At 51.9% G+C, this 27,437-nt stretch overlaps 1 protein-coding gene and 1 long non-coding RNA gene across 9 annotated transcripts in view; one reads left to right on the forward strand and one right to left on the reverse strand.

Annotated features, from left to right (window-relative positions):
• Positions 1-11,306, forward strand: part of Glis1 (GLIS family zinc finger 1) — a 191,816-nt gene extending 180,510 nt beyond the window's left edge. For all 8 annotated transcript variants that reach the window (XM_087548599.1, NM_001106703.2, XM_087548601.1 and 5 more), the window contains 4 exons: positions 3,409-3,565; positions 8,126-8,301; positions 8,655-8,822; positions 10,835-11,306. In XM_087548599.1, coding sequence (XP_087404725.1) covers positions 3,409-3,565; positions 8,126-8,301; positions 8,655-8,822; positions 10,835-10,989 — 656 coding nt within the window. In that variant the 3' untranslated portion in view covers positions 10,990-11,306. The remainder of the gene's footprint in view (positions 1-3,408; positions 3,566-8,125; positions 8,302-8,654; positions 8,823-10,834) is intronic.
• Positions 341-25,618, reverse strand: LOC134486961 (uncharacterized). The gene is made up of 4 exons (XR_015621039.1): positions 25,544-25,618; positions 5,943-6,094; positions 1,551-2,515; positions 341-1,462 (listed from the first exon to the last, which is right to left on the reverse strand). It is a non-coding gene; the product is annotated as an uncharacterized LOC134486961 (long non-coding RNA).
• Between the last annotated feature and the right edge of the window lie 1,819 nt (positions 25,619-27,437).

Here is a 27,437-nt window from a genome sequence, read left to right on the forward strand (position 1 = left end):
TCAGAAGAGAAAGCTGAGGCTTTGAGAAGGGCGGGCCACTTAGCCGAAAGCACAGCCATTCACCGCTGAGCTCTGTGGGCCAGCATAGGGCTCTCTGGGCCTGACCCTGCAAGGCCCACTTGGGCAGCACTCGTAGCCAGTGGTCCAGCAAGAACAGCAGCTGCTGGCTGCAGGGCACACTCAGGCCATGGCAGGCATCCTGGCCTCGTGGCTTGGGAACGCTGCCCAGCTGCGGGCACATGGCCTTTAGATTCAGCGGGAGGTTCTTGGACTGTGCCTTCCACCCCTGAGGAAACCACAGCCGCAGAGCAGAGAGCTCAGTTGCCCTATGGGATTTCTTGAATTACTCCAACCATTTAGAGCATTTTTTATTTTCTAATTATATTCTTTCCCCCAACACTCAAGTAGTATTGGACTTTAGAACATGTTTGCACCCTAACCAGACAGCCTTGGAAGAGCAGGTTTTCACCCATTTGCAGGCCTACTGTGTGAGGACACCCCAAGGCGAGGGATGCACACAGCCCAGCTAGGTACCCCAAGTCCCAAAAGTGCAGGACTGGACGGGTCAGGAAGGGGCTTATTCTCCATCACTGGGACCCCAAGTGAGGACTCCAGAGAGGGGCACACTGATAGGGGCACAGCTGCCTGGAAACCTGGATCCTGCAGCCCCCATGTCCACCTTGAGAGAACTCACCGGGCAAGGACTAACCCATCTAGATCAGAAGCAGCAGGTCAGCTCAGGAGCCTCTTTGTCCTCACAGAGTTCTCTCTCTTAACCCATGGCATCTCATCCAGTTCCCAGCTACAATGGAAGGCCTCTGGCCAATATCATGCCTGCCTGCTGCCTAGTGTGGATTAGATAAGTCTTCTTCAGTGTCCTTCCCATGCCTGCTGTGAGGACAAAGCTGAAAATGCACCCCAGCGGCTATTCGGGGCTCTGTCTGCTTCCCACAGCTCGCTTCGCTGGTGGGTGGGGGTTGGGGGTGTGGTAGGGGGTTAGGGGGTTGCTTGCTTGAGCCCAACCTGTGTCCCTGAGGCCTTGCTCTTCATCGAATGTCCCCTACAAGCTCTGTTGAGGCCACCTCACACAGTTCTTCATACCTGCTATGCTTGCACTGTACTGGCCTCAGCTCTCCAACCCATGGAGAAGCGGGAAGGATAGCCTGCCAGTCGCTCCCTGGGGCTGGGCTGCATACAGACGCCTGAGGCAAAGTTGAGAACAGATGTTAGGGCCAGAGGTTAAGTGCTCATGGCTGATGATTGATGTTGCTGCTTTACAACCCAAAGAGGTGTGGTCTGAGGAGGCTACAGGCCCAGTCCCCACTTCCATGGCCCTTACGGTCCAGTGATTCTTCCGTCCCGTCCACTATCCATGTACACGCTCCATCACCGCCGTGCGTCTGTCTGGGGCTGTGAAGACGAAGGCGTCAGCCAGGACAGCAACAAAGGCAGGGGACAGATCCTAGGAGGATCGCAAGAGTCCAAAACTGAGGGGATGAGGGAGAGATGATGTAGGCTTGTCACTGCGTGCTCTGGGAGGGGACACTTACCTAGCAGGCGTGTCTTCAGCCCCCACAGGGTGCCATGACAAGTGGTGAGGATGTGAGAAGTGGGTGTCAGCGGCGGAGGGACCTATCAGCATTCCAGACTTCCCAGCTGTCAGGGCCTCAAAATTGATTCAAGATGGCAGGCGAGGGGTTGAGGAAAGCACAAAGCAGTGCAGGCTGAGCAGCACTGCACCAAGCTGCTCCCAAGACCTTCCCTCCAGGTACCACCTGACCAAGGCAGGGGGCCAAGTAGCCAGGACAGGCAGCGGTGGGTGGGCAGCCCTGCTGAGCCTGACAGTAGGGTTCTCAAGGCAGGGAGACAGCGCTGGGGAGGACAGCCACAGGGTGCTCCGTTGCTGCCCGGAGCCTGGGTGTCATGATCAGCTGGCTACAATGCCTGCAGCGGAGTCAAAATCTTCCTTGGACACTTTAGACCCAGCTCAGCTGAAGCCTCTACCTCATGTAGGCAACCTCTCCATTCGGAGCGTGATACTCAGGGAGTCTGAGTGTCTAAACTGTCAGATTAGGTGTGTGGAGAAACCTGGCACACAAGTATCATAGTTACCGACCATGATGACCTAATAATGGGACTTTTCCTAGTGCTACCTAGCCACAGCCACCTGTACCACAGATGCCGGTCATCTGGTCTTCAAGGCAGAGTGCTGCAATCTGATAGTGACAGCTTAAAGGTGTGGGGGCCACGTTATCATAGCTTCTTGGTGCTTGCTCAGACCTGTGGCCCAGCCCCATTCAATGCCCTGGTAATAGCCTCCCGTAGGTCTGGTCAGAATGCCCGGTCTAGGATGAGATAGCCTTAGAATGCTAAACAGCTGAGCTCACCCTGAAAGAAACCTGGGTGTTCCCAGGCTAGACTTTAAGTGGTCTTAAAAAGTTTTGGGGCTGGGGATTTAGCTCAGTGGTAGAGCGCTTACCTAGGAAGCGCAAGGCCCTGGGTTCGGTCCCCAGCTCTGAAAAAAAGAACATCCATTTCAAGAACATTAATAATTTCATTCAAATAAGCATACTAGGTTAGAAAGTGAAACTGGTCCCCTTATTTTTCAGGTAAAGTAGGGAGTATCTGAAACCTACCCTTGAACTGACGGTGTGACTCAGTGACAGAAGTCTTGCCTGGCATGCGTGGGGACCTAGATATTATCCCCAGCACCACAAGATAAAGCACAGGCCTTATGCCCGGAGAAGGGGTCATCCTCTCCTGACAGGGGCTCCTTAGTAATGCTGCCCTCTGTGGTCCCCAGACCCTCAGCTGGAACTCTGGACCAACATGTGACTGACCTGGAACTGTTGGTCTGTTAGCCCAGCAGTGTGACTCCCATCCTTGAGTGGGACTCTCATGTAGGCTACATGGCCTGCATAACTATGTAGGCCTTCTAGGATCCTTGAGAGTCAGCCCAGCAGGTCAGCCATTACTCTGCCACTGGTCACGGTGGAGTCCCAGGCTCTGCCTGCTTGTATCTGCAGAGGTGTAGTTTAGTTTATGCAGAGGAAGCCCCTCGGTCAAGTTCTACCAAGCCCTGAGCTTCTCTCTCCATTTTAGAGTCCTTCTGCTTCTGGGGATACGGAGTCATGCCCTGCTTTTCCACAGCAGCCCCATGGATATTTGAAGCCACTCACTCCAAACAAGTCTCCCATACTGTGCCTCTGACAGTCCCCACCATCTTCTCTGTCATTAGAGTGGCCTCAACTCTTGTCAGCCACAGTCTGAACCAGAGCGATGCCATCACCGCTCCTGGTGGAGTGTCCTGCTTATCGTTCTCTCCACAAGCAGACAGTCACAGCTCCTGAGATGTTCTTACCCTAGTGAGTGGCCAAAGCCCAGTAACGTGTGTTTGGTTCCTTGCAGGTGTGTATCCTGGCTCCGTCACCCCACAAAATGGACTTGCTTCAGGCATCCTGTCCCCTTCCCATGACGTCCCTTCCAGGCACCACCCCCTGGAGGTCACCACTGGTTCCCACCACCACCTGTCCCCTCTGCCCACAGCTGAGAGCACCAGGGATGGGTATGTATGGCAAGCCAGTCCTCAGTGGGCATACCTGAGCAGTTGTGTGGGAGGTGGACAGGGCAGGTGCCTCACACCTGAGCAGTTGTGTGGGAGGTGGACAGGGCAGGTGAGCCTCACACCTGAGCAGTTGTGTGGGAGGTGGACAGGGCAGGTGCCTCACACCTGAGCAGTTGTGTGGGAGGTGGACAGGGCAGGTGCCTCACACCTGAGCAGTTGTGTGGGAGGTGGACAGGGCAGGTGAGCCTCACACCTGAGCAGTTGTGTGGGAGGTGGACAGGGCAGGTGCCTCACACCTGAGCAGTTGTGTGGGAGGTGGACAGGGCAGGTGCCTCACACCTGAGCAGTTGTGTGGGAGGTGGACAGGGCAGGTGAGCCTCACACCTGAGCAGTTGTGTGGGAGGTGGACAGGGCAGGTGCCTCACACCTGAGCAGTTGTGTGGGAGGTGGACAGGGCAGGTGCCTCACACCTGAGCACTTGTGTGGGAGGTAGACAGGGCAGGTGCCTCACACTTGAGCACTTGTGTGGGAGGTGGACAGGGCAGGTGAGCTGCACACAATCTGTTGTGACTGATGATAGCAGCCTACATTTATGTGTCACTGTCTAGGGTCTGTGTTCTGTGCCACCTTCTGTGTAAGGTGTTGGTGCCTCGCAGGGACACCCCTACCACCAGAAGCAGATATATTGGTACCCAGTCTGCTAGCTACCCACATCCTCCCTTCAGAAACTTCTGAGAAAATTCTGCTGTAACCAGGCTCTCAGGAGTACACCCCTCCCTGGCTCTTTGGACATTTGATACCAGATTTTCCATAGAGAAGCCAAGCTGGATCCTGTTGGAACCCTCAGAGCCTTCCACAGTGTGCTTCTTTCCCTACTGGTTTGATATGGGAACATGCTGCCATCCTCCTACATGATCAGAGGAAGTCCCAGTCCCCAAACCCCACCCACTTTGTTTATCACCAATAGTGACTTGCTTGAATTTGTTGCTCAAGGTCTGGCTCCAGCAACTTCCTCCTCCCTTGCCCTCCCTCCCCAAGGCTGCATAGCCTTGACCACTGTACACCTAGGATCAGTCTGGCTTTGGTACATCTGTGACTTGCTGCTCCTCCCTGGGTCTTCTTACCGTTCATTCATCTGTTCTTTCTGACCCCTGTGAGCAGGTCCCCGTGCTAGGCTACCTCTGGCTTTGTGTGAAGGGACACTGGGCAGGCTGCACAGTTCAGCCATAGAGAGAGGAGCAGAAAGGGCTTTGGAGGCCCAGAAAGGAAGCCCATGAGCCAGATGGGCTGCCTACAGGGGGTAGTGCTAAGCCAGCCTCCAGGGGCAGTTGGGCAGGTATGGGAAAGAGTGACAGAGACGAAGGTAGGCATGGTGAGAGCTGGGACACACTGGGCGAGAAACTATGATGTGGAAAGAGTCCTGAGCTGGAGAGAGACCACCAGGACCAGACATAAGGCCAGTGATAGAGGTATCCTAAATGTTAGGCCAGGCCAACGGCATGGTGAGGGGCAGTGAAGGGCTTGGAATAAGAGATGGCAGCCTGAGCTAAGGCTGGGTAGTTGGAGACAGAAACCACATAGCAATCATGGCACAGACTTGATCCTGGCTAGGTGAGGGGAACCCAGTGTCTTGGGCTCTCCCCGAACCTCTGTCTCTTCCTCCATCAAAGGCATTAAAAGGTTCTTCTCCAGAAAGGTGGTGAGGACCACCCACCTGTGCCTGGAGTTGCTTGTGTCACCTGGTACAGGTCCCCTCCCTCGTCTTCCCTTTCTGTCCCCATCTCAGGCCACCTGCTTAGCCAGTGGCTAGCCTCAACTAAGACATTCAAGCAGAGGCCCTCGCAGGGCATGTGCTGGTGGCTTGGCCTCATTCATCACCCGCCTGCCGCCGGCATAAGTACCTATCAGGAATGCCTAAAGTGAGAGGAGAGGCAGAGTGATGACAAGACAGGACCCGAGCCCACCCGCCCACCCCTGGCCTGCAGAGTGGCGAGCGCTGTCCCCAGCCGCCAGGCGCCCGGGTTCCGGGTGTCTGCTGGAGAGGAGGGCCCCACGGCTGACACAGCCTGGGGCTCGCCTGAATGGGTTTCTTTTTCAGCCCCAGAGGAGAGATGGGCGGGAAAGCCTTCAGCTTCTTCTGCTTGCCAAAACCAACAGGGACTGGCCACTTGGGGCTCCCCAGCGGTTTGCTGGGACGTTTAAATAGCTTGACAGAATTATCTGATTCACTCAAAAATATGCTAAGAGGGCCTGACTTCATGACCAAATGTATTTACCCTGGCTCAGAGGAGACACCAAATTTGGTGGGTTTCTTTCCCAGCCTTGCGCGAGGAAGGCATGGAGCCCTGGGGTACCAGCCAGGTCCAAGGTAACTTACACAGGCTTCCACTGAAGTTCAAGCATGTGTCTCTGGAGTTCCTTGCCTGGCTCCAGAGTGGTACCTGGCTCCAGGTGACTTTCTTGCCGTTGAAGTGGTGCGGGTCAGCCCACGTCAGCTGCGTGTGGTTGCGTTCTGTTCCATTTCACTGGCTGTGAAGGTGGCACAGGAGAATTTATGGAGGGTCTGGACAGAGAAAATAAACCTCGAAGGTGCACGTGCTTCCCCCAGATCCATGCCTGCTTCTGCACTGTACTTCATCCGTGGGGTTTGGGGCTGAGTGGTTTAGAAAGTTACCTTGTGGTATGCCTCAGGGCATGTTGGCCTGAAAATCAACACTCAGAGCAGGAGGATGGTGAGTTTAAGGGCAGCCTGGGCTAAACAGTAAGGCCCTGTCTGAAAAAGAACTTGTATATGGATGTTGGCCACTGTTTGCCACATGCCAGGGCCCTTTGTTGGTTCTGGTTATGCAGAAGAGCACGGCCAGCCTTCTCTGCAAGGCACAGCTGGGTTTTGGATAAGAAGGGGGACAAGCCAGACACCCCACAGTTCTGAAGGAAAGAGCTTCTTATCTGACCGCGCCTTGGCCTAAAGTCCAATAGGAGAATGTGGCCCGGCCTTCACAGTTGGTAACGCACAGAGGGAGACCCTGTCCCCCATGGTATGGAAACATTCACAGTTAGGAAGGTTAAATCCAGAGATTCAGTTAGGACTTGGCTCTTGAATTGCAGAGTCAGACAGTGACATCTCAAGTGGGTGGAGGATGGCAGTGTATTAGTGAGACTGCAGGAACAGGCTGCCAGGGCTGAAGGAAGCAGAAGATACCGCCAGTGTGTCCCTAAGATCTGCCACTCAGTCCTACTTCCTTCAGAGTAGGCACTAATCTGCCCTGTGGATCTAACTTCTAGTAGGAGGATGAGAAGAGTGTGCCCTGCTTGACAAGGTGGCCTAGAACCATGGTCCTGAATTTACTCTTCGCTTTACTGTAGACCAGTGGTTCTCAACTTCCTAGTGCTGCGACCTTTTAATACAGTTCATGTTATGGTGACCCCCATCACAAACTTATCTTGTTGCTACCTCATAACAGTAAATTTGCTTCTGTTCTGAATTATAATGTAAATATCTGAGAAGCAACCCCTTGGAGTCATGACCCACAGGTTGAGAAGCATTGATATAGGTGATCCAGGAAATGCCACAAGTCAAACTGAAGCCTGGTGGACTTGGCTACTGCTCTCACTCCCTCTGCAGTGCTACAAGCCTGAGTGTGGTTCAGAGTCCCTGAGCCCAAAATCCTTCCGTCCCTGGATGTAGAACTCAGAGTTTGGGATGGAAACCTGAGTTGGAAGCCTGGCTTATAGGATCTGCAGTAAAGTCAGGCAGCACTCCTTCAGCATGGCTGCACCCACGGCACCCCTGCATCTGTCTTAAGCCCGGCAGTTTTAGCACGAGTGCTTCTGAAGAGCACAGGCTTGGGCTGAGGTCCTTTAAGTTACGTTGACTGTAACCCTTCCATCGGAGACACTATGCAATAGGAGACACATGGCAGGAAGAGAGGAAAAGAAAGGCTCTCTGAAATACACCGCATGGTGGAGTAAGACGCCAGCCCGCATGTCAGGGACACCGCCCGGCTACTTGTCCTTCCCTTGCAGCATTTATCAATGAGGACATGGGCACATCATGCTGGGTCATTTGCTTACACGGTTTTGATGATACTCGCATCAAAACTTGTGAGGCCAGTGCCTTGTGACCATGTGTACAGAAAGCCTTGTGCAGCCTCTCTGAACCTCGGTTTCCTGATCTAAAAAAGGGACCTAGTGAATTAGGCTTCAAGTGGTCTGTTCCACCATCATCTAGAATGCCAGGATGGCTCACAGCTGGAGGGCTGGTCACAATCAAGGGTGGATGGTGCTTAACCCATGATGGTGACGGTTGCAGCATGTCCAGTAAACACAGCACCCTGCAGGAAAACCGAGGCTCCCAACATCCAAGGTCTGTGTCTGGTGGAACTTGCCAGAAGTTTAAACTCTGGTCTGTGGATTTCCAAGACCTGAATACCGACTATAACTAAACTATAACTATAGCAGGAGGACCACAGACATGCCAGTGGCATTGTAAATTATAGCAGGTGTGAGGTGCCTCTGTCCTGGCTGCCCTGAAGTCATATGGTACTCTCTTCTCTCTAGCCTGGGGCCTGGTCTCCTTTCACCCATGGTCAGCCCACTGAAGGGGCTTGGTCCCCCACCATTGCCACCAGCCTCCCAGAGTCAGTCTCCAGGGGCACAGTCATTCTCCACGATCCCCAGCAAGCCTACCTACCCACCCTTCCAGAGCCCACCACCACCTCTGCCCAGCCCCCAAGGTAAGCTGCATTCAACCACTTGTGACCCAGAGGACTGAGCAGGGGCCTGGGGGAGGCAGGTGTGTACTCCTAACAACAGGTTGGGTTCCAAGGACCACACTGGGCTGCTTTAATGACAGGTGGGAGAGGCCTGATGGTTGGAGGAAGACTGGATGAGTGTGGTGGATTTGGGAGGTGGAAGGCCAACCATCCCTCTTGTAGGTCTCCAGTGTGGGCCGCAGACTTTAGCAGACTACCTTTCCTGTGCTCTCTCCTCATTCACACCTTCAATGCCTGGACCAGACCACAAGGAGTGAGCCCCGGATGACCCGGGTGCTTCTGTCTATCACCACCATCCCTGCCTCCTCTTGCAGGCTACCAAGGCAGTTTCCATTCCATCCAGAACTGCTTCCCCTATGCTGACTGTTACCGGACCACTGAGCCAGCAGCCTCCAGGGATGGACTGGTGGGTGATGCCCATGGTTTCAACCCCTTGCGACCCAGCACCTACTCCAGCCTCAGCACACCTTTATCTGCCCCAGGTAAGCTGTCCAAAGCCTCCCTTCCTTGAACACTATAAAGGCTAGCCCTGTTTGGACTTTGTCCACTGTCTCATGTCTGTCTAACAGCCCCAAGTTGAGATAGAAGCAGAAGCTTGGAGAAGGCCAGACTCCCTGAGCTAGGGTAAACCCTTGGTAGAATGACTGCATTCCTGCCATAGCTCAGCCCAGCTGTATCTAAATGCTGTAAGTCCCTAGATTCTCTGAATTAGACTGGAACTTACGGTCCTAATGGAGTTTCATACTGGGTGTTAATCAGGCACCTGCTGAGCTCTGGCTCAGCGCAGCCTTGGACCCTGAAGATACAGCTGATCCCTGCTTCACAGAAGAGAAGCAGGAAGGGGCGGGCCTAGAGCATGCCTGCTCCCTGCAGGACCAGAGATCTGACAGTGCAGGGGATAGGAAACCTGATGCTCTAACCCTGCTGGGTGCAGATGTGGACAAGGAGGGCTGCATGTTGCCCAGAGCTGGAGTCAGGCTCTATCCAGCAGGCAGAGCAGAACTCAGAACAGCATATTATTGGTAGGTAGTTCCTCCTTCTGAATTACCTAAGCCAACCCCCACCCAATCAGCTCCAGGGTCCAGATCTAGTGAAGATCCTAAGGCTCAGGCCAAGGAGAAGGTGAAGCCCTGGACAGGGCTCTTGAGTAGCCTGTGAGCAGCCCAGTAGGGGACAGAGGACACTGGACATGGGGCCAGACAGGGAGGCCACCAGTAAACACAGACCTGTAGCTCCATCATCACTGGGGTCTTGGCTGCGTGTGCACCGTCCCACACAGGCTCTGTGTCTCTGTTCTCCCTTCCCGTTTTGTGGAGCACAGCTGCATGCATGTAGGGCTGGCCCTGGTGGTTCCGGGCACTTGGAGTACCACCCATGGCACATGCGCGTATTCTTAGGTTGTACTGATGGTCACATACCTCTCTCACAGTTACCTACCCTGAGACTCACATCTAACTCCACAGAAACACACGCACATGTGTGCCTGAGCATGTGGAACTGCTTCAGGTTGCTGTGCTTGTATGTACATAGACTTGTGTTTGAGAACAGTGAACACATCTGTGGGTAGATTTGGGCCACATATATACATAAGAGGGCCTGCACCCTCTGTGATTAGGGACCCATTCTGTGCCTATACTGCTATTTTTCATCATCGTGTGCTCCCTGCCTTGACCCAGGGGAGATTTATTAACTTAGCAGTCTGACATTAGTATAGAGAGGTCTGTCCCCAGCACCTATTCCAACTGTACTCGACTGCCTCACTGTTAGCCACCTCCCATAAAAATGTTAATAGTCCTAGGATGAACAAATATGTGGGCCAAAAGGCTTCAGGAAAGTTCACCCCATACCCATTTCATAGATGTGGGAGACTGAGGCCCACTTGTCAAAGCCACATAAAATCTTGACAGCATCTCAGGGTCAGGACATTGGATAGGATGATCTTTTCAGGTCTCTCTGCCTCAAGACAAGAGCCCCTGAGCAGTGACCTCATTCTGGAAACAGCATGTCCTCCAGAAAGGCCATAGAGCCAAATGGGCTTGCATTTAAGTGCCAGTCCCCTACTTACTAGCAGTGTGACCTTAGACATTTGCCCCTCTTTGAGCTACCCTTTCACTATGAAGACAGTGAGTCCCGTGTCACAGAACTGCTGTAAAGTTAACTTAATTGGGATTAATGACCACTTATTAAGTTTCAATAATGCTTGCTCTCCTCTTGAGGCATCTTGAGTCTTGGGGGGACCTGGAAGAATAGGGGAGCTGAGTTCCTTCTACCATTCCATGGTCAAAGACTGGGGAAGGATGTGCCAAGCCAGCCTGCCTGTCTTCCCAGCTCCCCTGGGCTCTTTGGAGTGCAAGACCCCGTGTGTCCTCTCCACCCAGGTCACCAGCACCCCTATCTGTGGGCCCCCTGAAAGGAACATAAGAGGAGAGATCCCGAGGATCACAAGGCCCAGCCTCTGGCACCTACCAACTCTGATCCCCTGCTCTCCCCACAGGCTATGAGGCCCTGGCAGAAACTCCATGTCCCACCTTGCAACCACAGCCATCTGAAGACCTGGTGTCCAGTGGTCCCGAGGACTGTGGCTTCTTCCCCAATGGGGCCTTTGACCACTGCCTGAGTCACATCCCCTCCATCTACACAGACACCTGAAGGAGCCCCACTCTACCTGCCTGCCCAGCTCCTGATACTACTTTGCCTACTTGCCATCAGCCCTGGTGCTTCCTTACAAGGGGCAGAGAGGCCACACCACAGGGGCACTTCCCTACCTGGAGGGCTGTCTTGTCTTGGAGCTGCCTGCCCGGAACTGTGGTCCTCTGACAGTCCCTTGACTGTATCTTCCTCTCTCTCCCTAAGGTTCTCAAATCACAGACCTCGTGTATATACAATGTACAGGACCTCTTTCCCGTCTCCCTGCAAGTTTTATATTTTTGGTTTTACAAGAAAAACATTAAAAACTGGAAACTAGACTCGAAGGTTTGGTTCTTCTTTGGGATTCAGTGTAAAGGCTAGGGGTCCAGAAGATCTCAGGGGAGTACAACGAGGAGTCCGATGTCTGGGCATAGCTGTGGGGATGGAAACCCTCTTCTCAATCCTTTCAGTGGTCCTTACAGACCCCAGGCCGTCCCAAGGCAACAAGCTAGGCAGAGGTAGTCCCAGGGCAGAGGAACAGAGAATCTGAGAGGTACTCAGAGACAGACATACGGACAGATACATACATATGTAAATACACACACACACATACACACACACACACACACACACACACACACACACACACAGGGAGATGTTGTCATGGAGCACAGCATTCTCACCTTCTGCCCTCAGCCAGCTTTGGCTCTACTGTCTTGACTGTATGCAAGTCAGGGACACCATGGGACCCAACAGGCACCCCACAGACCATCTGGGTGCAGACAGCACTGAGACCAGGAGAACCCACACCCACACACGGCCCCAGCCTGTAAAGGAGGCCAGTCCTGAGAGTACCATGGCCTGCCTGAATCTCCTGTCTCTGGTGTCCACCTCAGACAACAGACCCCCATCTAGTCTGCAGAGTTGCCTAGAAGTGAACTTCACGCCAGTGTGTCAGTGTCACCAAGGAAAAGACGAAGGCAAGCGGCAAGCACCCCACTTGGTAGGAGACTAGGGGGGCTAAGTTCCCTACTCACCTGCTTAGCACCGGCCCTCTCTGACTTCAGAAATGCTCTCAGGAGGGTCTTTTCCTCACTAAGCAACAGCCACCAAGATACAGTCACACCTCAGTCTGCATGGCCGACTTTAATAGGGAAAGTGAGCGGGCAAGAACTTCCTTCTTCAGAAGGGAAACCGAGGCTCCTTGGTCACCCAGCCATGCCAGACTGCATACTTTGGCCTTCTCTGTCATCTACAGACACCTCAATCACCCAATTATGCGAGCCCTCCCCAAAGCTGAGAAGACATCACTGTTCTCTATTCCGCTGTTCTGGGGGTCCAGGGCCCTATGGTACCATAGCCAATGAGGCACCAGCATGGGTCTCAGGGTCATGCCTGGGCCCCACCATAGTCTTGCGGTATTCAGCAGCTTTCATCCATCCCACACTCCTGGATTGGTGGCAGCTCTTGGTTGTCTCTCAAGCATGAGGTGGACTTACGGCTGCCATCTCCTATGACTCTTTCAATCACAGTTGTCTTTGTGTAAGAGAGATACAGTACAATCCATACAGTACAGACTGAGGAACGGAGATGGTGAAGTAACCCGCCCATGTGCTGCAGCCACCTGGTGCTCTCACACTCACTGTACCATTGGGCCCTTGAACTCAGGGTTCCCTGCCTCCCATATCTGCCTCGGCCCTGGCCTCCTGGTGTACAGGCCCAGTCTAGGCCTCAGTGAGGAAAAGCCAACCTAAGTCACACAGCACAAAGGGCCCCTGACTCCCACCCAGGGTGCCCTACCCACTCCTCCCCTCCCTTACTTTTTATGGAACTAATTAGGCTGTGGCAAATTTCCTTCAGCAGGGATACTCAGGAGTCAATACTGCATGTCATTGTAGGCTCTTAATCCACTCCAGATAAGCAGAATTAAGCTGTACAATGAGGACATATTTCTATTAATAATGAAAAGGGCTGAGCCTCGAGCACACAGGGAACACACAGGGTGCTGGCAGTTGGATTCCATTTAGTTTCAGAGAGGAGAGAGGGAGGAGACAAAGGCCATTAGAAGCAGACCAGAGAAGACAGGCAAGCTATGGAGGTTCCAGGCAAAACTCCACAGGGCACCCAGGGCTTGGGGCTGCTATGGTTGTTGGGATTCCAGCTCCCTATCCCACTCCTTCCAGGACCCTCAGGGGCTCAGCATGAGCACAGCACAGGAGGGCCTCCATATCTCCAACCCGTCTTTGATCCCTTCCCCAGCCAAGCAAGGCTTTCTGGCCACTCCTCGGCTCCGTCCTTCAGACCAGAAAGCCCGGGAGATTTCCCTTTGCCACTCCTAGGGATATCGTGACCCTAAATGGTGGGGAGACAGGACTGTCATTGTCAGCCAAGGGAGGCTGGAGGCTAGGTGTGGTAGGCTGGTGCTTTTCATTGGGCCTAGAAAGTCATGAGCAGTCAGGCCACAGACAGCTTAGAGACCCCGTACCAATGGAGGTGAGTCTGTCCAATGAGAGGACAGCCCAGACCTGACCTTGTAGGTGACCAGCTGAAATTACCCCCACCTCTACTATGACCTGGACTCCCTAGGGCCCTGTTCCCTCCTCTTACCCTTCCCCTCTTCCACACTCCATCTCCCTCCGGACCCCTCTGTCTCCTGCTGCCCTGCTGCCCTAGGCCTCCCTCCTCCCTTCTCACTACCTTGAGTCCACCCCCTCCAGTTCACCCTATTGTCTCATTCCTTTCCTCCATTTTTTAATTTGACTTGCCACAACCAGCATCTAAAATCATCTTTCTGTGACTAGGGCACACTCAGGACAGTTGGAGGAAGAGAAACTGCCCTTTGGGGCAGAGTTTCACCCACTGACCCTCAGCTAGACCAGCATCTCTGGAATGTTGTGCATTCTGACCCTCTACCCCTGTGGCCAGGCTCAGAGAACCCTAAGACTGACACCTGTCCCCACCCCAAGGGTTCTTGATGGTTTTTGGGAGTCCGTGAGCTACCTCAGGACCCACACCATCAGTCAGAGGGCCCTACCCCTTCCCACTGCACCACAAGAAATCCAAGCAGAAGGCAGTTTTTGAGACACCTCTTTCCACTTCCCCTGTCCAGAGGAACCGTCATGGAGATTAGGAAATGAAGTAAGAGCTTCTTACGCCTCAGCAGCTCCCTCTGCTGGACAGGGCAGGGTAGGGTTTGACCAGGTAAAGTTCTACTAGAAGACAAACCCCAAGGGGGAGCCCTGATCCGCCCTCCTCCTTCTCAGGCCTGGGGTCCACAGGACCTCCACAACAGTTGTTGCATACCTGCTCAAACCCATCAGTGAAACTGGAGAGAGAGTCAGAGACAGACAGACAGACAGGCAGGCAGGCAGACAGACAGACACAGACAGACAGAGAAACAGAACACAATGACTGGCCCCTACAGAATCTCACACACAGTAGGACCACAAAGAATATCAATCAGCCTGTGGTGGCACATGCCTTTAATCCCAGCACTTGAGAGGCAGAGACATGTGGATATCTGTGAGTTCGAAGCCATTCTGTTTTACAGAGCTTGTTCCAAGTCAAGGCTATGCAGAAACCCTGTCTGGGGGTGGAGGGTTGGAGGAGAGGAAAAGAGACATGGGTTATATAAAGGTGGGCCTGGTCAGCCGGGGAGAAGCCACCCTATCACACATATTAGAACTCTAAAATAGGGATGGAGAGATGGCTCAGCGGTTAAGAGCACTGACTGCTCTTCCAGAGGTCCTGAGTTCAATTCCCAGCAACCACATGGTGGCTCACAACCATCTGTAATGGGATCTGATGCCCTCCTCTGGTGTGTCTGAAGAAAGCAACAGTGTACTCATATAAAGAAAATAATGAAATCTTAAAAAAAAAAAAAACTCACACCCACTGACCCCATTGGTATAGGCAGCTCTAGTCCATTTGGTATGCTAAATGTTATGACCTACTTTGCAGAGAAAAAGACTGAGACAGAAGGCAGTCACTGTCTGAGGCCATTTGGGTGGTGTTAGCATTCAATGCAAGTCCACAGCAGCCCTCCTGCCTCACCCTATCCTGTCAGTCCACATGACAGCTCAGGATTTGAGCCCCGGGACCCGCCTGAGGACTTCTGGCGTGTGCCTCTCTCGCCTGTCCAGAGGGGACCATTAGGCTTTTACAAGCCCCGATTTATATACTCGCCTGAGCCATGGGCCCTGCCAGGCATTTATAGGTTTCTAAGTGGTCCTGTCTCTGGGGGAAATGCAAACAGAACAGGAACTGGGAGGGAGCTGCCAGTCCTCATCAGCCAAAGTCTTCCATTCATTCCCAGAGGCCCTGGGCCTGGGGCGACTGGATCTCGCTTATGACTGTGCATGGAGTTAGACTCTCAGCCATGGGGGCTGTTTTAGGGGAACAGCAAAACAGCAGACAACTCCGGGTTGAAGATGCCTAGCTAGACTAGCTGAGGCCTTGTTGGGAGAGGGACTGGACTAAGTTTACCCTTACTCAGTGACCATCCTGTCATTGATCACATTGGTTCCATACAGCCTTGTATACAATTGGCCTTTAATAAATGTCTTTGAATTAACCTGCGAATGACCGAGTCCATATAGAACAAGAGTCAGAACAGGGAGAGGCCTGTTAGCCTCTTCCTAGAAGGCAAGCCTTTGAATACAGGAGCCTAGGGTCCCTGGCTTCAACCCCCAAGCTCTACAAGGAACCACAGAGAGGGAGAAGGCAATACTGGAAGACCCTCGAACAGACTGGGACCCCAGACCGTGGGGCTGGGGCAATCTCAGATTTTCAGAGAGCAAAGTCCTCTGAAATAAATGGGTAGCAGTGCTGACCCAGGACTGCAAGTCAGGGTCAGGGCCAAGTCAGCCTTCAGGGCCTGGGAGGCAGCTGGGCTGGCCCACATCCCCCTACATCCCTGGCAGCCCCACCTTTCCTGCTCAGCTTGGCAGCAGTGCCCTCAGTCACCTGAGCCAGGTGGGTAGCAGAGGAGGCAGAAGAGGAGTCCTGAGGACCTTGTGTCACTTTGTCCCCCAGAGACCCGTTTACCCATATTAACAACAATCCACCGAACCTCCATGGCTCTCCATTACAAGTGCAAGGGAGTTCCCACAGCTGTGGCAGCCCCACCCCTGAGTAGCCACCACCGGGCCATGTCCAAATCTCCCTAAAGGCCCTGGTCCAAGGAAATGGGGAACACTACCACAGACGGCTCCATCAACAGTGCCCACACAATGCAGGCCAGGCATGAGGGAAAGGGTCCTAGATACTCCTCATCTTCGGTAAGAACTGAGGACAAGGATGGAGTGAACCACCCTGACTGCATATGGCTGAGCTAGGGCATTGAACATCTGTCTCCCTAGCTGCAATGCCCCGGAAGCCCCTTGGCCAGCTTCCGAACCCCTGCCTTGTGTGTTGTAGGCCCCAGATAGGGAGTCAGCCCCAGGCCACAACCCGCCTCCTCCACTCACCTGTGCAGAACTACCTTACACTCGGCACCTCTGCTCCCATCCGAAGACAGAACCACACCCCTGGCCCTCACTCCAGGCTGCAAGAGCACCTGCTAGCAAAGCTGGTCAATCAGGAGAGCCACTGTATAAATGGGAGGGGCAGTGCCCAGGCAAGCCAGGGTCCTCCCGGTTTACCCCTGTCATCATCCGCAGTTGCCTCTGTCAACTACTCTCCCCCAGCAGCCTGAGCCCCAAAAGAGGAGTGGGGTGTCTCCTACCAGAAAGGCTAGGAATTGGAGGGCAGCCTCAGGTGAGGTCCTGTGTCCAGTGAAGAACAGACTCTCAAATGCACAGGGCCTGAACCCTCCTTCATTAAGCAAGACACAGCCACCTCCCCTGAGCCTGATTTCAAGATGCATCTGTGGCTGAGGAAGAACATAGGGCTGACTCTGTCCTACTTTAAAAAAATATTATACACACACACACACACACACACACACATTCTATTTATATATACTGTATGCAAATGCTTTATCACCATGTATGCCTGCATGCCTGAAGAGGACATCAGATCCCATTACAGATGGTGTGAGCCACCATGTGGTTGCTGGGAATTGAACTCAGGACGTCTGGAAGAGCAGCCAGTGCTCTTAACCACTGAGCCATCTCTCCAGCCCTCTACTTTTAATACTAGAGAAACTGAGGTCCTGGGAACTTAAAAGATAATGAAGACCTATGTGCTGACAGCAGGATCCCACAGTCTCCTAGTCCTGGCCTAGTCAAGCACTGACAGAGATCCTGGTGACTGACTCTGGGAAGCTGGGACAATGTCCCCTCCCTTGGTGGACAGATTTGATGCCATCACGTTGAGGCCTGTATGTCGTAGTTGAGTTACTTGATAAAGGTAACTATCAGTCTTTCTTCTCACCCTAAGCACTCTCCCTGTGACCGTAAAACAAGCTCCACGCACAGTGGACAGTCAAGACGGGAACGCTCCAGCCCACCTGAGGAAGCACGGACGTCTGGTGCTAGGTCTGTCTGGTCTTGAGACTCCCGGGGCAGTGCTCACATTAGCTGTGTGGACTTGAGCCGTGGCCTCCCTGGTCAGCACCCCCCAATCTGTCTGCCCTGGGACCTCTGTTCACAAACTCCAGCTGTGCTGTCCGGGCTTCAGCTCGTTCCATTAGGGTGAGCTGGGAGGGACTGAGAAACCAGGTATAACAGCCTTGAGTAGAGCAGAGGAGATGCAAATGTCATCTAGTGATTCAGTGACCAGTGGCTTCCTTACGTCCGACTCGGTCTACAGGGCGAGAGCTGTCCCGGCCATAAACCAGGCCCCTGGCAGGGAGTTCTGGTGCTCAGCACCAGCCATGTCCCCAACACGACCTCTCTTCCCCATAGCTTACAAATCTCTGTCTTCTCTCCTAATTTCTTCCTGTGTACTTGGTGTGCTCTCGAAATAGATTCTCCTCCATGGAGCCCTCTTAACGAGCACTGGCCATGGGCCCAGACATGGGTACTCCTTTTAGCATTTCCCCACAGAGGTCAGTAAGGGGGGGCGGGCAGAAATGCTTGCCAGTCACAGACAGCTGGGATGTGCCAGCTCCCAGGCCCAGGACGCCCACAGGCAAAGCCACCACTTCCAGTTCAAGGCTCTTCTCTAGTGACACTGCCATCTATAGTCAAGAGCCCACCTTGACCTCCCCAACCTTCAGACCTCGCTCCTAACAACGGGACTCTCTAGAGCCTCTTTTGCAAGCAAAGCACTTGAAAAGCCCTTCGAAACCCCAGGTTGGGGAGAAAGTAGGAGCCGGTGAATCTAGGCTCAGACACCAGGCCAGGTCTCCTGGGTTCTGAGCTCCCTGGTCCTTCTTCGGGGACAAGCTCTCCCACTTAACAAACCAAAAATGAAAGAACATCCTCAGCTTGCAGAACAGCATAGCTAATGTGCTCCCTGCTACCTATTGGTGAGCATAGATGTGCTTTCCTTCGCCTAAATCAAAACTAAGACGAGTGTGCCCCTCTTTACATTTTATTCTACAGTGTCCAAAAGGCTCTAACCAGAGAAACTAGGCAAGGACATAAGTTAACACACATAATTTTTTTGTCGTTTTTCAAAAGGTAAAACTATGTTATAGGGGCTGGAGAGGTGTCTCAGCGGTTAAGAGCACTGATTACTCTTCTCGAGGTCCTGAGTTCAAATCCCAGTAATCACATGGTGGCTCACAACCATCTGTAATGGGATCAGATGCCCTCTTCTGGTGTGTCCGAAGACAGCTACAGTGTATTCACATACATTAAGTAAATATTTTTTAAAAAGGTAACACTATGATCTATTCTTAAATGTAGAAAATCTTATGGAGCATACACACACACACACACACGTGTGTACAAATACAGGCACACACATACACCTATCAGAGCTAACAAATTGACTGATCAAAGTTGCAGGTTCCAAGAACACACAGTATAATTGTATTTACACTAGAGACAAGCTATCCAAAACTGAACTTAAGGAAAAACTTCATGTAAAATGGCATTGAAAAACACACCACTGGGTGTGGCGGTTTTGCCTTTTATCCCAGCACATGGTTGGCAGAGTCAGGTGGATCTCTGGAAGTTTGAGACTAGTTTGGTCTGCTGTTCTAAGACAGTCAGGGCTACACGGTGAGACCTTGCTTCTGACATAACCCACAAAGTGGAGTAGTTTCGGATTGCATTCTGAAGACTGCAATCATTGCTAAGTAATTGGAAAGACAGCCCACATTCATGTTCACGTTCACTGGCCAGAAGACCAATTCTTAGCACATCGATATTCCTCTGTTTGACCTACAGTCAGAACAGTGCCTCTCCAAACCACAGCTGGATTCTTTGCAGAATTGTCCATCTGAGCACGAAATCCATATGCAAATTATCAGGCCATAGCATACCCAAGCAGTCTAGAAAGAGCAGTCATAGGGCTCAGGGTTCCCGCATCTGTTTCCAGACATGCCACAAAGTTGGAGTAACCAAAGAGACGTTAAGGGAGCACGGGGAAAGTCCACTAGAGTGGACGGCTCAAAGGCAAAAGCCTCCACATCCATGGCTAGTTGGTTTTTGACAAGTGCCAAACAATTAACTGGTAAAAGAAATGTCTATGTGTAGACAGGGATGGCTGCATAGCCTTGCACAAAAGAGTGGAGTTAGACCTTGATCTTCGACTATACACAAAAGAATTATCTCAAAACAGAACAAAAACCAAATAAAAGCATTAAGATCATAGAGCTCTTGGGTAAATGATATTAGAGGAGACTCTGGTGTCCATTGCAATGATTAAACCTTAAATCTCACAGCAAGAGCCCTGCCACCGACAGTGACAAACTGGACAACTCTAAAATGACAACTGTTTTGTGTGTCAATGGACACCATCAAGAAAGCGAAGAGACCACCCATGGAACAGGAGAAAATATTTTCAAATTGCTTATCTTTAGGAAATTATGCCCAGAATATATCTCAGGAACTTTTAAATCTGTTTTAAGCAGGTAAATGATTTGAATTCTCGTTGCTCTGAAGAACATTCACAGATGGACGGTGGCCCTGCCTCATTAGCCACCAGGGAAATGCACACACACATTCGAGGGGACGTTGCCGTCCACTCACCAGCGTGGCCACCACAGATGTACTGACAAACAATGGAGAGCCAGAACTTCAGGTGCCACTTGTGGGAGTGTGACATAGCACGGTTGCTATGGAAACGTCCTAGCAGCTCCTTAAAAAGACGTAGTTACAGAGTTTCTACATGACCTAGCCATTTTACTCTGAGGTGGAGTAAAAACACCAGGGAAACTAGAACATATGTTTACAGAAAATCTTGTGCACAGATGTTCATGGTGGCGCTGTTCATAACAGGCGTCAAGTGGAGTCGAGTTAAGCATCAGCCGTGAAAGGATAAACAGATGTGGTACATCCGCACGCTGGAATATTATTCAGCAGTTAAAAAGAAGCGCAGCACAGGCACATGGAGAAGCTGGAAGACACCAGGCTGAGTGGGCAAGCAAGAAAGGCCACACGCTACATGACTGTGCTGCTGTGGTGTGCCAGGCTATCAAAGCCACAGGGACAGAAAGCAGGTCTGGAGAACAGTGGTGTGAAGGGATGTGCCCTTTGGGGACGTGACGGTGTTCTAAAGTTCTGTGATGAGGACGACGAACTCTAAATATTGGAACCACTGAACTGGACACAGTGAAATGGGAATTACATATCGATAAAAACCTCGATTTAAAACAAAAAAGTCTGTGCTGAATTTGTTCCTGACAAATTCTCTCGCAGTAGTGGGGGAGCCATGCAATCTAGTTAACAGCCTGCCTGGCTGCAGCCCCAAGTGACTAATTTGTTATTTTTTCCTCTTGTACTGCCTTTCTCTTGGTTGGTCACCTTGGAGACAGAAAATGAACAGGTTAGACACCAATTAGAGGAAAAGAAGGCTTCTCTAGTGGAAAAGAACGGCCAGAAGGGGGCACGTCCCTGCACAGGATGAGGCCTAACTTTTTCCACAAGCCAAATCACTCTAGAGTCTCCGCTCTAGAGAGACCCTGAGAAAACACCATGGAAGGCACAGGGCTGCTAGGAGGAGAACTGAGGGCTTCTGCCAGCCACCAGTAGTGCCCTTGGGGCCCCACACAAGCTAGGCCAATGTTCTACCACTGACTCCCTCCACCCTTTATTTTTACTTTCTGAGTCAGGGTCTCATTAAGCTGTCCACACAAGACTGGGATTTGTTATCGTCAAGACTTGACCTCTTGAATAACTGGGATTATAGGCCTGTGTCACCAGGCCCAGGGCCCTGAGTTTCTTGTTCCTTCTCAGGGGAACGACCTGTGCAAAATGGTGGGAGAGAATGAGACCATGCTTGTAGTAGGTAGTCTGCAGGACTCAGGAGGATGTCCTCTGAGCAGTCAGACAGGGTATGGCAGAACCTCAAGGGGACCTGCCCCTCCCTCCAGGGCTGGTGAAAGAGTTTAGATGGCCTCACTGGGCTCTTATATGTCAGCCACATCTCCCAGCCTGACTCCACTTCTGTAGCAGGCTCCCTAAGTAAGAATCCCATGAGATAATCCATTGTCACAGGCCTAATGGATCACTGGGAACAAACAAGGGTTGCATAAATCTTATCTTCTCTAATGATGATGACATTTCCTTGGCTTCCCCAGGCGGCCAGACGGTCTAACGTGACTGAAGTGCAGCTGAAATGGCAGAGAGAAGCTGGCTGTAAGGAAAGAGCTATGAGGACTGAGGAGGCATCCCAGGCTGTGGAAGGGCCCTGCTGGGGATGGGCCCCAGAGGAGCCAGCACTCAGGCACCCAGCATTGGAAAAACAATCAGGGAGAGGTGAAATAAACACAGGGGTTGGTGGAAAGCCAGTGAAATAGCTCCCAGTCTCCCTGGTACCCCCAAACAGCAAAGAGCCAGCCCCTCCCCCCACACTCACCTTCCTTTCTCCCAAGGGCATCAGGCAGGGGTATCTTGATCCAGAAATGCAAAGCAACTGGGCATCCCCCTTGGGCAGAAGGATGGACAACCTTTCTTGGAGCAACTGACTGCCTCTAGAAATGGGCATTTTAAGTCTACCCTAAAAATCTGGCTTCCCCACTTTACAGCAAGCCCCCAAGTTGTACTTCAGGGCCTGTGGGATAGAGGGCTGAGCTGGAGGAGGAGAGTTGATCTGTGGATGACAGCAACAGGAGGAAGTGTGATGTATGGCTGTGAAAGGATTATCAATGGGGACAGAGGACAATGAGCCTGAGGAAGGGAGCTGTTAGTTAACCAGTCAGGCTGCAGAGTCGCCCACTGTCCCTTTAGCGCCTCACCTGGGCTTTTTAGTGCCTCACTTCAGGTAGGTGTCACCTGCCAGGGATCAGCACATGCCAGTGACAAGGAAAATCTGGAGGAAACAAAATCTGCAAGGCAGACAGAAGGCAAAGCAAACAAATGCCAGGACACACCACCTGTGAGACAAATCCTTGAGGGTCGCTTTGAAAGCAGGTGTCTTCAGAGGGGGCAGAGGAGACAGGAATGGGAAGTAGGAAGAAATAAATGATACTGTTTGGATATCAATATAGGAAGTTCTGAAAACAATGGAAACTAACCAAAGCACTCCTAAAAGAGAAAAGTTTAAAAAAACAATTCCTGAATGTGGAGACAAGTCTACAGATGGACAACGTACGGTTGTCCTCGTAAGGCGAAGGATAAGATGACCCGCACTGACACACTGAGCTAAAAAGGGATCCTAAAAGAGAGAAGAGGGCAGGGAGGAGGGGAGAAGAAAGTCCATGCAGAGCTGTGAAATTTGAATCTGATTTCAGAGCAGCACTGAAAGGTATAGGCCCACAGCAAACAACTTATGAATTCTGAACAAACCAGTGTTCAAATGCAAATCCCATCCTAATTCAAACTAACTGCTTATCAAAGGTGAGTACAAAACAAAGATATAGTCTCAGGCAAGTAGGGAAGAAAAGTGATCTCGATGCACCTCTTTTCAGAAAGTGACGTGAGGTAGTAAATGGGGAGTCTCAGCAAACATTCTCCCAAGCAAGGACTCCAGGGCAGGGATGGGCAGGGAGAGATTGCTGCAGAAAGAGCTGTATGTACTCCAGGGCCCGTGGGACAGAGGGCTGAACTAGGGGAACTGTCAATCCGTGGATGACAGTAACAGGAGGAAGTGTGATGTAGGGCTGTGAAATGGGATTGGAAAGAATTATCGATGGGGACAGAGGACCATGAGCCTGAGAAAGGAAATTGTTAGTAACTGGGAAACTGGTCAAAGGGTGAGAATAAAATCAGAATATGTTACTGAGTTGGTTAAATATTTACTAATTCGAGGTAACATATATCTGGAATATGGATTCAACGGAAATGTGTGTTAAAGCTTCCAGGGTGTGTGTGTGTGTTGTGTGTGTGTGTGTATGTGTGTGTGTGTGTGTTGTGTGTGTGTATGTGTGTGTGTGGTGTGTATATGTGTGTGTGGTGTGTATGTGGTATATGTATGTGTGTGTCATGTGTGTGTGTGTGGTGTGTGGTGTGTGGTGTGTGGTGTGTGTGTGGTGTGTGTGTGTGTGGTATGTGTGTGGTATATGTGTGTGTGTGGTGTTTGTGGTGTGTGTGGTATGTGTGTGTGTGTGGTGTGTGTGTGTGTGTGGTATGTGTGTGTGTGGTGTGTGTGTGTCTGGTGTGTGTGTGTCATGTGTGTGTGTGTGGTATGTGTGTCTGTGTGTGTGTGTGTCTGTGTGTGTGTGTGTGTTAGAGATCCTCCTGGATGCCCATAGAACGATCTCCAGGGAATGGCCGAGGATCAACACACTGCTAGGCAATCTGGGATGGTGAATGCAGCTACTCTGGAAGAGGAAATGATAGTTGGGGCTGATGAGATCATTTGGGGGGGGGGGTGGTGCTGGTTACCGTAGAAGTACAAGTTTTTGAAACATTATTTGTATTACTGTGAGAAAAAGAGAAATCCATGTTACACGCATGTAATTAATCACTCTGAGAAAGAAAGGCATAGAATAGGACTCAGCAAAGCTAAGTGTCCTACTGTGGACAAGCTGGGACAGGAACTGAGTCAAGCCATGCTCAGTGACTCCCAGCGACAGTAAGGATGCTCTCAGGAACCTTGTGAGGATGCACTGTTCGCACACTCAGACTCCAGAGCGAGCCGGCTCCACCCTCCAGTGCTGGAAAGAGTTTAAAACCGTTCAATCCTGTTCACTTCTGTGGAGTTAGCAGAGTGCGGGAGAGACAGATGACCGTGATTTGTGTGTGTTTGATCCTAGGGCTTTTACTTTCAAAGAGAGGAAAAAATATGGGACCAGAGGAAATTCTTCTCACTGACCGTGAATTCTCAGGCCACAGAGCAGTGGAGATAATTTCCACAATGCTCCACCTCACCCTACACACATTTCCCAGCAGCCTTTGATGCTTCAGTGAAGAGGTCCCCGAGTGCCACCCCACTCCCCACACTTGCTCTGTAGCCTCAGCTCCCACACCTCCCTCCAATCTGCGTTCCTCAGAACAGGTTGGGAGGGATATTTTGGGGGTGTGTATTTTAGAGGTAGCAGGGTTCCGGCTAGTACACACACACACACACACACACACACACACAAAGCTGGCAGGAGGAGTTATCTCTGTTAAGAGATATAAAGTTCACAAGCCTGACAAAAGACTTGGGGCCTGTCCCTTCTCCCTCACTGGATTTTGCTCAGGGGAGCCGCCGGTGTTGTGTTTTATAAAAAGAAAAAGAAGCCAGGGATATGTTTGGTGGAGGCACGGTGTGGTGCAGGAGAAGGGGGTGCCTCTGCGGGCCCATCCTGAGGCATCCTTTCCTGAGGGACCAGCCACAAGCCGGTATAGTATAGTTTAGTAGAGTTTATTTAGAGCATGAGGAGGGGAGTTTGGAGGGTAGGGCAGAGAGAGGGGGGGGGAGAGGAAGAAGAGGAGGAGGAAGAGGAGAAGGAAGAGGAGGAAGAGGAAGAGGAGGAGGAGGAGGAGAGGCTGACTATGAGCATGTGAAGAGAGAGGGGGAGGGGAATGGGGAGAGAAGAGACAGAGAGGGAAGAAAGGAAGAGGAAGAACAAGAGAGCGGAGGGGGCAAGTGGCCCCTTCTATAGTGAGTCAGGCACACCTGACTGTTGCCAGGTCACTGTGGGGCGGAGCCTAGAAAAAAAATGCCAACAACCAGGTCACCATTCTGATCACGCTGTCATCCACTATTCGTGAGCATCTTTCCCTCTAGTCAGACCAAGGGGCTCTCAAAGGCCTAATCCAGTATGAGCTCTAGCACCTCAGCTAGGACAACGGGTGGTTGACTCTTGAATAAGAGAAAAGAGTGGTGAGCATTCGCATCCCCCATGTGACCTGCCACCTCACAGCACCTTATCTAACATGGTGGCCACATGCCCCTTGACTCAGGGCCTCTCCTGGTAACTGCTCTTAATACAAATTTCTGACCGGTCTAAAACCTTCTGGTGCTTAAAGTCTCTGCCCCGGGCTCACTGCCTTCCCCCAGAGGGCAGAGGGCCATGCATCTTCCCTGGCCTTTATCCAAAGTGGTTTCTGTCTGAGTACTGGCAGCAAGTAAGGAGAAACAGTCAACCTACCCCAGGCCCAGCACTCAGCTTCTCCTGAGATGAGGTTCAGGACTGTAAACCTGAAAGCACTGGTTCTGTTTCCTCTCTATGTGGTCAGGCTCCTCCCAAAACTCCTAGGAGGAGCGAAGGGTGAGCCAGGGTGAAACAACAGCAAAGTCCAGAGCACCCAGGGCCAGGCACCCTTACAGTCAGGAGCCCCGAGGCGGTGGGCGGGCAGTGGGGAGTGAACAAACACAACTGCAGGAAGGAGAAGTGGCCGGGCACTAGGGGCTTCTCCCAGGCTATCTGCCTCCTGTCAAGGTCAGGCGAGGTCCTGCTCCACGGCAGACTGGAAGCTGGAACAAGAGGGCTGCTCTCAGGCGAGCCTTGGGTTGGGTCCTAGCGGCCCCTTGTGGCCATTCCTCTCGCTCTCTCCACAGGCCTGCACCTGCTGGTGGGAAGAAACCTAGCTCATGTGAAGGACTCAGGGCTGGGCTGTGTAGCGAACTTGGCCAGAGGGCTGCAGCCCCTGAGCCCATCGAGTGGCTTGAGACAAGCCTCTGAGCAGGGCCAAACCAATAGTCAGAGAAGCTTGGGCAGAAGGACCTCAAAGTAGGCAGCCCACCCTCCACAAACTCATTATTCACGGGGAACTGGAACATGGATCCTGACAGGGGTCATACCTACCTAGGTTGTGGGTACAGAGCTGAGAGAGGGCCACTGTGTGCTGAGGAAGGGGCTTCCAGAGCCAACGGAGCCTGACCTCAGGGGAGTTCATCCCTTCACTGACCCCCGCCACCCCCAGGGGATCCACTCTCCCTTCACTGTCTCCACTCTTCTCCCTCCCCAGAGCCCACTTGGATGCCTGATGCTCACCAGGCAGGTTGAGAGCTGGAGTTCACATCCTAGCCTCAGTAAATCCCCATGCAGCCCCTCTCCTTACTTGAAACTTCTCCATCTAGTCCACACTAAGGATGCCATTTCCAGGACCCTCCGGAGTCTGCTTTGCTTAAGCTCTCAGCCACCAAGACCCATCCTGCCCAGCCAGATAGCTGCACATGAGCTTCCTCTCCTTGTCTCCAAGATTCCTCATCTGAGAGACCTGTGACAGCTGGCCACACACACACACACACACACACACACACACACACACACACACACCACACAGATGCAGATACACATACACAGATGCAGATACACATACACACAAACATACATATGCATACACATTCAGATACACATATACACACATACACATAAACACACACATGCAGATACACACACTTATAAACACATATATACATACACATGAAGACACACATACACATAAACGCACATACATGTCCAGATACACGTACACATATATACATGGACACACACAGACACAGCAACATATACACACACAGGCATACACTGTAGACTTCTTTACCACCTATTACTATTTGGCCACTTCTAGCTCAAAATATATATATATTTTTAGCCAGGGTCTCACTAATAAGCTCTGGCTGTTCTGGAACTCTCTAGACCAGGCAAGTCTCAAACTCACAGAAATCTGCTTACCTCTGCCTCCTGGGCTGAAATTAAAACCATGCCCCGGAGGGCCTGACCTCCAGCTCAGTTTTTAGAAGATGGAGTCACACTTACTCATGGTTCCTTCCTGCCCCACAGAAAAACTCTAACCTGTCCTTATTCCTAAATCCAGTGGGCACTGCACAGTCCCATCTCAGCGGCTTGACACCTATTTCCTGGAAGCACTGCCCCACTCCTGCTTGGCTACATCCTTCCCAGGCTGCACCTGTCTGAAGACAGCCCTCTCCTGTCCTGTGCTGGCAGGGGCATCCTTCTCAGTGTGGTTTGCCCTCCTGGGCTTAACTCCAGGATTCAGCCCCATCCTGCCCTGCCAGATAGCTGCCCATCCTCCAAC

Source organism: Rattus norvegicus, chromosome 5 (genome assembly GCF_021556685.1).
Source record: "Rattus norvegicus strain SHRSP/BbbUtx chromosome 5, alternate assembly SHRSP_T2T, whole genome shotgun sequence".
Lineage (NCBI taxonomy): Eukaryota > Metazoa > Chordata > Mammalia > Rodentia > Muridae > Rattus > Rattus norvegicus.